Raw genomic sequence first — 9,605 nt, forward strand, 5'->3', positions numbered from 1 at the left:
TTCTGCAGATAAACAAGATGAGGGCGCTCAAGTCCAAACCGCTCGACATTGAGTGAATGAAACAAAACTGGTCTAAAGTATTAACAAGAAGATTGCTGTACTTCACCATTCCTGTAATGTAAAATGATGCACTGTCAGGGTGTACATTCTCCCAGTTCCACGCACGTGGGGTAACATTTCAAAACCATCCTTTACCTTGCGTGCCGGTGAAGAGAGCTGCTGTTCAGTGACGAGGTCCTGGGTCTCCATCACCGAGTGGGAACGTTTGATGCACAACTTAGACGTCGCCTTGACGTGCTCCAGCGGGCGGTAGCTGTTCCGCTGGTGGCGCATTCAATTCTGGGGACCTGAATGCCCGCACCACACATCGCAAACTGCGGTTAACATCACCGCTCGCTCCACCGCTGAGCTGTCTGGCCGGACACTCATCGAGCCGCTAAGCTCCAAATTAGTCGGAACAACTCAACTGCCTAGAAAGGAGACTGCTGCTGCTCGCGTAAGACAATATCTGTGCAGTGAGCTTGTCTGGGGGACGGTTGTAAGTGGAGGTCAAAGTGGAGGGGAGAGAAGGGCGACTTGCCGAATATAGAAGAGCATGTAGGCCTGCTCACTCATCGCAGCCTTGGTGTCGACGAGCCGCATGATGGAGTCGTTCATCCGGCACCATTTTCCATCGCTGATCTGTGCACCGTTAAAACAAAGCTACACTTGGTTACAATGTTTACAAAACCAAAGAATATGATTTCCTGCAGTCACGAAAGTTTTAAGTAAAAATTTAGTTGCAAGACTGTTTTATTTATTCCTCCCTATTAGAAATTTGTAACATTTGGGCGCATTGCAGATGTGCGTTGTTATTGTTTGATGGTAACGAATGGAATTACCTTATTGTAGCAATAATAATGGCCGCTGTTTGAGTCGGCTCCCTTGTGCACCAGCACCGAGTACAGGGAGTAGATCGCGGGCTCGCCCTGAGATGTTGAGGTGAAGGGTTGCATGTCCAGGTGCTCCGGGTAGGTGATGTTCTACAGACAGCGCACACGAGGGGGAGGCAGTGCACAGAGACAAATGTTAGGAGAGGAAACGGCAGGGGTGGTGGGGTGAGCAGCAGAGATGGGCACCATCTCAGTTACACGTCAAAGTGATGACGTGATGTCTCGCTCATTTGAGCGTTGAAGACGGTGCTCATCTCCTGTTCATAGCCCTGAGCAAGTGGTGGAAATTCTACAGTTACATGACGGGGGGCGAGTCTATCTGTCGGACCTATTCCAACATGGAGAGGCATTTTCTCCAGCGTTAAACTGACAAAGGGCTGTCAATAAATAATTTAATTCGAACGATGTGGAGGGGCAGAATCGTTACCCGGTTGATCTTGACGCCGTAGAGGTTGTACCGCTTGATGGAGACGGTGAGGACGTTGGGCAGGCGGTGGAGAGCCATCGTCTTCGTCGCTTTCCCCTTGTGACAGCACCTGCACGACAACAACAACGCCAGACATTGCACGCGTTCCCCAACCGATGAGGGCAACTTTTAAACGACATTTCTTGTAATTTTTTCTTTACTATTATTTTAGTAATTTTTATTATTATTTATAAAATACTTTTTAGTAAAACTAATATTATGTTCTAAAATATTTATCATAATTAATATTCTTCTGTTTATATTATCGTGAGATATATATTTAATCTGCAGACTTTTGAAACGACAAATGTTTGCAGGGTGTCGAAACACGACGGCCCGCTCACCTTGCACAGGTGTATTCATCCAGAATCTCCTCGTTGAAAAACTCCCCAAACGCCTCCACCAGATGCGATGAGTTCTGTTGCCCAACAGAGTGAAAGGCAAATGAAGACCCTTAAGAAGCATTCCATAAACATTGTATTGTGACGGCAACTCCGAAAATCCGCATCTTGTATTAAATCGTACGACCGCAATAAACGAGATGATGCACGGTACTGGCAGTGTGTTTGGATGTTAAGTGGCTGATCGATGTGTCTGCGTGATGTATGTTGGCACAGAAGGGGGCACAGGTAGTACATCAGCCAGTCATCTCATTCAGTCAATCCATGGCACCTGGGTCTGTCCCGTGACCTGCCAGCAGGCGTTCGACACTTCACATGGCCTTAAAGTGCACTCAGCCTAGCACAAGTGCCATGGTGACATCATCGCCATTTAGTGGCGAATGGCGGTTGTTGTTGATGTGTGCATGTTGAACCTCCTTCGCACCGTATGTACATGTATAACTGTTAAGAAATGGTTTTCTCATTGCTTACATTAATATAGAGTGCGATGTCCAGGCATGTGTCGTAGGTGTTGGAGTCATTGCAGCACTGCATGCACTCCACTGCAAAGCAAACACACATTAGGGAGGGACGTCACATGTGTCTTAGTCAAACTAAATGCACGCTCCCCACTGACATAGGTAATCGCTACTTTTCACCAACTGGTAAAAGGTTATTCCGTGTGGCACGTGTGTGAGTGTAAATGCTGCAACGCGAGCAGGTCTACACTGTGATGGTGCACTTACTGTTCGCGGTTAACAAGTTTCTAGAGGAGTGCGCAAAACTTACCACGTGAACGAAGGTAACCCCCGAAGATCTGGTAAATGAGGGTGGTAGCCTCCGTGTATCTGTCCAGCCTGCCAGTCACAGAGAACGACACCACATGGTGGTTACAGCAGCAGTAGTAGTAACACCTTTACCGGATGCACACGCATGTGTGAAAGTTACACCATTGCCCGAGCTGTTGATTCACTCTTTCCCTTCAGCACTGCAACGCGTGCTCTGTAGCAACGAAACGTGGTCGCGTCTGCACAGGGCAGCCACCTTCACGGCACAGCCACAGAGCTGGGGACAAGCTGGCAGCCATCACGCGGTGCTGTTGCCCGGCAGTTTTGTTGTGCCCTGCATGCCATGTGTTACCCGTCAACACGAGGAATGATGTGAAGGGGCCACCGACCTCGAGACATTTATCCCCCGGTATTTATAGGCAACGTGAAATGTGCCAACAAAAGATGGCCCACGTCAGGGCCAAGGTCAAAGAACCGTGGTGTCAGAAGGGCCGGTCCTCTGCATCTCCCAGGTGTTCACACAAAAGTGTGAGTAGCTTTTCACAGACGTTGAAGTACAATCGTGCAGAAAACCGAGAGGAAGCCGTGAGGTACCGAACTGCAGAACGACTGCCGCATGTTGACTGGCGCGCAGTACTCACTCGCTGTGGCCATAGAGGCATGAGGCTTGCATGGCATCGACCACGTATCGCAGAAACTCGTGGGCATCTTCCTGTCTCCCAATGCGCAGGTGTTTGGCGATGCCTGCAGAGAAATGGACATGGGGACAAAGTGACAGATACAGGATCTGATGACATCCTTCAAGAGCTCCCCAACAGTCGTTTCAAAAGGAGCGGTGCAAAGGATTTGGAACACAGACGGCGAAGGATCGCGGCGATAACTTAGTATTGGGACTCACGCGTGATGTTGTTAGTGATGACCTTGGGTGTCAGAACTGTCTGCGAGTTGTTGAACGTGCTGACGACGTGACGCTCCATGACGCACATCAGGCAAAAGTCGCTCCGTTGGCCTGCGAACGAGGGCACAGGTGGCACAATCCGTCAGCGCACGCCACTCGCACTCAGCCCAGTTGGGGAGTAACAACAAACGCGAGGAAACCTGGCACCAGCAACAATCGCAATTAATGTTGTGTCTAAGTACCAATTGCATCACAAGATGCTTTATAAGCCCAAGTTTAATCTGTGCAGCCTATTAAACACATGTTCGCCACGTGTGCACGTGTTTATGAAAAACACAATACTGATTTACTGATTTATACTGGAGGAATCCGATGAGCTACGGAGCTCTTTTTTTGCAGATGTCCAATAATGTTACGGGGTGAAAAGGTTACAACAACAAACAATACAAAAACACGATAGGAGTGCAAAATATAGGCAAGGCAAACAAACCACTTAAAAACATACACAAATTAAACTATGTTTTTATTCTACCAGGTAAAGCCGACTGAGCTATTAGCTTCTTCAAAAGCGATCTGACCACGAATGATAGTTCAACGAAGTAGCTTATCAAGTGTGAAATTCACATCAGCCAAAATAACCGTGATAATAAAATAGCCGATGGGTAAACGAGAGTGCCAGGAGGGAGGGTACTTACAGGTGCTGCAGTGCTCTTGCAGCAGCAGGTAGTTGGCGAGCGGCGGCGTGTAGGCGAGGCACTGCAGCGTGGCGTTGAGGAAGCAGGTGTTCCCCAGGTTGCGCAGGCCGGCACCCTTGCCCACGTCGCTCTCCCACCGGAGGTTCAGCCGCTCCGGCGCAAACAACGAGAGCCGTGCCGCCGGAATGCCGTCGTCCTCCTCTGCACAAAGGGTACGGTGGTGGCGAAAGCCGGCGTCATCGCAGAGCGCTGCACTGCCGATGGGGCTGGCGTGGATATCCAGTGGCCCCAGCCAGCACCCGTACTGCTACTCTTAACCAGAAATATTTTTCTCCACATTTAAGTGTCAGGCTAAAGTTCGCGAAAAATGTGATGCGCCTGTCACGTTGACTGATAGGTGTTTTGAGCTCCTCGTGTTACTCTTGAATGGCAAAAGTTGTGGTGGCACAGCGGCCTTGCTTTGGTGGCTACCACCCTACCGAGAGGTCACGAGGTTGTGTAATCGCACGCTCACCTTGGGGTGCAGGCAGCACAGGCACGCTGATGTTCTCTGTGGCTGGCACTGGGAAGGGGTCCGGCCGGCCATGGGGAAGGTAGCTGGGTTGGGCGCAGAGCCTCTCGTCGGCCGCCACCAGCACCTCGTTGGACGAGGTGGGGGCCAAGACCGTGAGGTCGTTGCCGGACGAGGTGCCCTCTGCTCCGCACGCCACAGTCGTGGTTGGGTCCTGCCACAGCAACGCAGTCAACACATCCACAATAACTCCTCCCATCTGGACTGGGATCCCAACACACGTGGGACTGTTTTATCACCAAAAGAAATACAATTTTAGTCCATGAACCTATGGGCGATCTGCATAATTGTCTCAGAAGCAAATATATATTTACATTATATTTTTAAAGTAACCCCAAACTCACTTTAACTCGTAAAATATTATATGAAGAACGGCCATTGACTAAAGATGAACTAATTCAATTTGTTGTTATGCATGCGAGAGAGAAGGCAGCTGTAGTTTAAAAGAGGTCATAAATGCATTTCAGAAGATAAATCGAGCATTCCATGTTAATCAAATTAATTTTTAACATTTGTTAAAATTAAACTAAATAATCCTCCGTGATTTGTTCAAATGAAATACACTAATCCTGATTTTTCGGCCACCCTCTTACAAACGACGTCATGAAGGGCCAACTGTGATGTGCTCTGAAAAAGGGGCATTAACTGAAACGTCGCTTTTATATATTTAAGAATACTTTATATATGTAAAACACGTTTTTATCAAAGTCAGAATATTTATACGGGAGGAATCCGATGAGCTATAAAGCTCTTTTCACAGATGTCCAGTCGGGGCGGGTAAGAATGTTACAACAACGAACAACACAAACATCATAGGAGTGCAAAATACAAGTTGGCCCAAAAGTTAAGACACAGGGTTACTTAATTTATCTTAACACTGACATTACATAGTTCTCATTATTTGTTCTTAAAGTTAACAATTTAACTATCATTAATTTTGATAACATCCTCTGTGACTAGTTCAAATAAATACGGTAACTCTGTGTCCTGACTTTTGGGGCAATTTTATATAGGCGACGTTATGTAATTGATGTGATGTGCTCTGCAGAAGGGCCATTATCTGAAACGTCGCCTATCATTTTCCTGTAACAATTCCCCCCACTCGTGCACTCCCAGCGTTGTGATTGGCTGAGTGGCGCCAGCGGGCCCCGCCCCGCCCGCCACCCGGGGCCCCGCCCCCTCACCTGAGGCTCCGCCCCCAGACGCGGCCCCGCCGCCGCCTGCGCGGCTCCCGTCAGCTCCGGCACGGCGACCCGCGCCGCGCCTCGGGCTTCATCCGGGGAGGGGGTCCTGGGCACAGCCCCGCGGGATCCCTCGCGGGGGTCATCATCTGCAAGAAGGAGAAGCACAGCGATCACATTTCGTACTTCGGACAAATACACGGCTCTACATTTCCCACGAAAGTTTAACATGGCACTGTGTTCAGTAGCCCCAGCCAGCAGCACCCGTGCTGCTACTCTTAACCAGAAAGATGTTGCTCCACATTAAAGTTTAAATCTCAAGGTAGCGAAAAATGTGATGCGCCTGTCACGTTGACTGATAGGTGTTTTGAGCTCCTCGTGTTACTCGTGAACGGCAACAGCAGTGGCTCCACAGCGGCCCATGCATTGGTGGCCGCCACCCTAACGAGAGGCCACGAGGTCGCGTGGTCGCACACTCACCTTGGGGTGCAGGCAGCACAGACACGCTGATGTTTTCTCGTGCTGTGGCTGGCACCGGGGAGGGTTCCGGCAGGCCATGGGGAAGGCAGCTGGGTTGGGAGCAGAGCCTCTCGTCTGCCGCCGCCAGCACCTCGTTGGACGAGGTGGGGGCCAAGACCGTGAGGTCGTTGCCGGACGAGGTGCCCTCTGCTCCGCACGCCACAGTCATGGTTGGGTCCTGCCACACAACGTAGTCAAAACATCGACAATTGCTCCTCCCATCTTGACTTGGATCCCAACACACGTGGGACTATTTTATCACCAAAAGAAATACAATTTTAGTCCACGACCCGATGGACAACCTGCATCAAATGTCTCAAATATATAAACATAATCTATTTTTAAAGGAACCCCAAGCTCACTTTAACTCGCCAAATAGTCTATGAAGAAGGGGCCATTGACTAAAGACGAACGATTTCAGTTCGTCGTTACGTATGCAAAAGAAGGAAGCTGTAAACTTTTTAAAGATATTAACTTAATTTCAAAAGATAATTCGTGCATTAATCTTGAACTAAATAACAATCTGTTATTTGTTAACACAATTATAACCCGATGTGTCCTGATTTTTGGGCCAGCCTCTTATTAGCGACGTCATGAAGGACTAACTGTGACGTGCTCTGAAGCAGGGCCAGTGCCTGAAACGTCACCTGTTATATATTTAATCATACAGTATATATTTCGATTTAAAGCTTTCGTGACTGCAGGGATTCATCTTTTTGGTTCTTTACATTAATTACAGATAATAATAATAATGTGTAATTAATGTATACTGTATGGTAAAGTCACGTAGAAGGGAAGTAATAAAATAATAAAAATAAAACATAAAATAATTCTCACGACGTTTCGGCCACAACGCAAGCAGCCGTCCTCAGGTGAAGAACAGGTCTGTCGAGAAGACAGAGTCTGAATGACAACCCCAGGCTTGGAGCGTCTTTTTAAGCTGGGTTGGAGGGGGGGAAGAGCGCCTTGACAAAATAGTTTGCATATCAAGAGGAATTTAGCATATTTATGGGAAATGCGTAGGAGGTGGGCTGGGGGGTTTCAAAGTCATATTATGCCCATGCATTACGCAGGATTAGCAGCATCAAAGGGAGGGGGTAGGGGGTAGCATTAACAAAGGGTGGGAATGTTAATGCTACCCCCTACCCCCTCCCTTTGATGCTGCTAATCCTGCATAATGAATGGGCATAATATGACTTTGAAACCCCCCAGCCCACCTCCTACGCATTTCCCATAAATATGATAAATTCCTATTGATATGCAAATTATTTTGTCAAGGCGCTCTTCTTCCACCTCCAACCCAGCTTATATATATGCTAAATTCCTCTTGATAGGCTTAGATTAAAATTGTGACTAATTATTCGTTTGTTGTGAGACGAAAAATCAATGTTCTCCCTAAATATCCCCTGTGTTTGTATTTTATCTTTGCGTTTTGACACCCTCTATTATTGAATAATAAATAAACTATTCAGTTAATTTGTGCGAGATAATAGGTTTTTTTTTACTTCCAATAGAAATTGAAATAAAGGAGCAGAATCTGCTTTGAATTTGAACTCAGTGCAGTTTCACTTTGATGACTTTTGCTCGCACTTACGGTGAACATTTGTTAAAATGAGTGAACACCGACCTTTCCCCTTGCGATCAATAATCAATATTCACTTTTTTTAATTCACATCAATTCAGAATCCAGTAAGTTATTGTAACTGAACAGGGGCGTCCACCCCTTCATGAAGTTGAACCAGGCGGCCGCATGGGGCCCCAAGTTAAGTGGGGCGCCAAAAATTCGAGCAAAACACATTCCTGCGGAGGGAGCTGGTAGTAACGGTCAATGGCCAGGGTCAACGGCAGCGTGGTGTATTCCGCAAATATGCCCGACTGTGAGGGCAGGCACAAGCCGGTGTGAGTAGTTTAAACGTTGATACAGGTTGGCACAACAGGTTCCACACTGCCCACCAGGGATTATTTGTCTGTCGTGCATCAAAATGCAGCCCACCCATGCCCCCCCCCCACCGACCGCCGAGCAAGGCCACGATTGGTTGAGGATGTCGGGGAGGGTGGGGGGAAGGTAAACACGCCCAATCATCCAACTTCCCTCCCCCCCCAAAACGCCGAGCGGGGCAGGCCACTGGTAGAGGTGGGGTGTAAACACGCCCACTCATGCAATCCCCTCCTTACAGAACACCGAGCAACGCCGCGATTGGTTGACGATGTCGGGGAGGGTGGGGGGGAAGGGTAAACATGCCCACTCATCCAACTGCCCCCCCCCCGAACGCCACGCTGAGTGTGAGAGTGTGTGTGTGTGAGTCTGAGAGTGTGAAAGTAAGTGTTTGTTTGAGTCTGAGAGTGTGAGAGTGTGTGTGTGTTAGTCTAAGTGTGAGAGTGAGTGTATGTGTGTGTGAGTCTGAGAATGTGAGAGTGAGTCTGAGAGTGTAAGGGTGAGTGTGTGTGTGAGTCTGAGAGTGTGAGATGTCAGTGTCTGTGTGCGTTTGAGCGTGAGTGTATGTGTGTGTGAGTCTGAGACTGTGAGAGTGTGTGTGTGTGAGTCTGAGAGTGTGAGAGTTTGTGTGTGTGTGAGTTTGACAGTGTGAGAGTGAGTGTATGTGTGTGTGAGTCTTAGTTGCCTAGAGTGTTATACAGGTAGGAACAACAGGTTCCACACTGCCCACCAGGGATTATTTGTCTGTCTGTCTGTCGTGCATATCCGGAATTCTGCCCACCCATGCACCTCCCCGAGGCCTCGGCAAGGTAAGGTAAAAGTTAAAAACAAAAAACAACGAGCCTACCTTTACCCTACCTTCTACCTTACCACAATACAATTACTCTACCCTTACCTTTTACCCTTTAGCAGGTAAGGTAAAAAGCAAGAGCCTACCTTTTACCCTTACCCCATACAAATTACCCGTATACAGGGTAATTACTAGGGTACTACACATGAAAAAGGTTTATAACGGTAAATGCTAGATAGCGCGCTTTATTCATATAGAGTACTCTCGATGATTCCAATTTTACACGCTTGTCATTGTTGTCGTTGTCGTCGTTGTCATCGCTGTCGTATCCTCAAATCTTGTAACTCAATTTTAACCCACTTCCTAATGTGGTATCGACTGCACACTTGGTATACTTATGGCATACTGATGACAATACTATATTCTATCATGAAAAATTTTTTTACATG

General features: G+C 47.8%; 1 protein-coding gene across 1 annotated transcript; it reads right to left on the reverse strand.

Annotated features, from left to right (window-relative positions):
* Positions 1 to 549: 549 nt before the first annotated feature.
* LOC133340706 (ubiquitin carboxyl-terminal hydrolase 36-like) lies at positions 550 to 6,599 on the reverse strand. The gene is made up of 12 exons (XM_061549096.1): positions 6,392 to 6,599; positions 5,935 to 6,060; positions 4,674 to 4,853; positions 4,160 to 4,360; positions 3,465 to 3,575; positions 3,208 to 3,310; positions 2,568 to 2,635; positions 2,271 to 2,341; positions 1,743 to 1,816; positions 1,360 to 1,468; positions 882 to 1,022; positions 550 to 681 (listed from the first exon to the last, which is right to left on the reverse strand). Exons 1-12 carry the CDS (start codon positions 6,597 to 6,599, stop codon positions 550 to 552), a joined length of 1,524 nt encoding a protein of 507 aa, XP_061405080.1.
* Between the last annotated feature and the right edge of the window lie 3,006 nt (positions 6,600 to 9,605).

This window comes from Lethenteron reissneri, chromosome 10 (genome assembly GCF_015708825.2).
Source record: "Lethenteron reissneri isolate LAM-NWPU_2019-01 chromosome 10, ASM1570882v1, whole genome shotgun sequence".
Taxonomy (NCBI): domain Eukaryota; kingdom Metazoa; phylum Chordata; class Hyperoartia; order Petromyzontiformes; family Petromyzontidae; genus Lethenteron; species Lethenteron reissneri.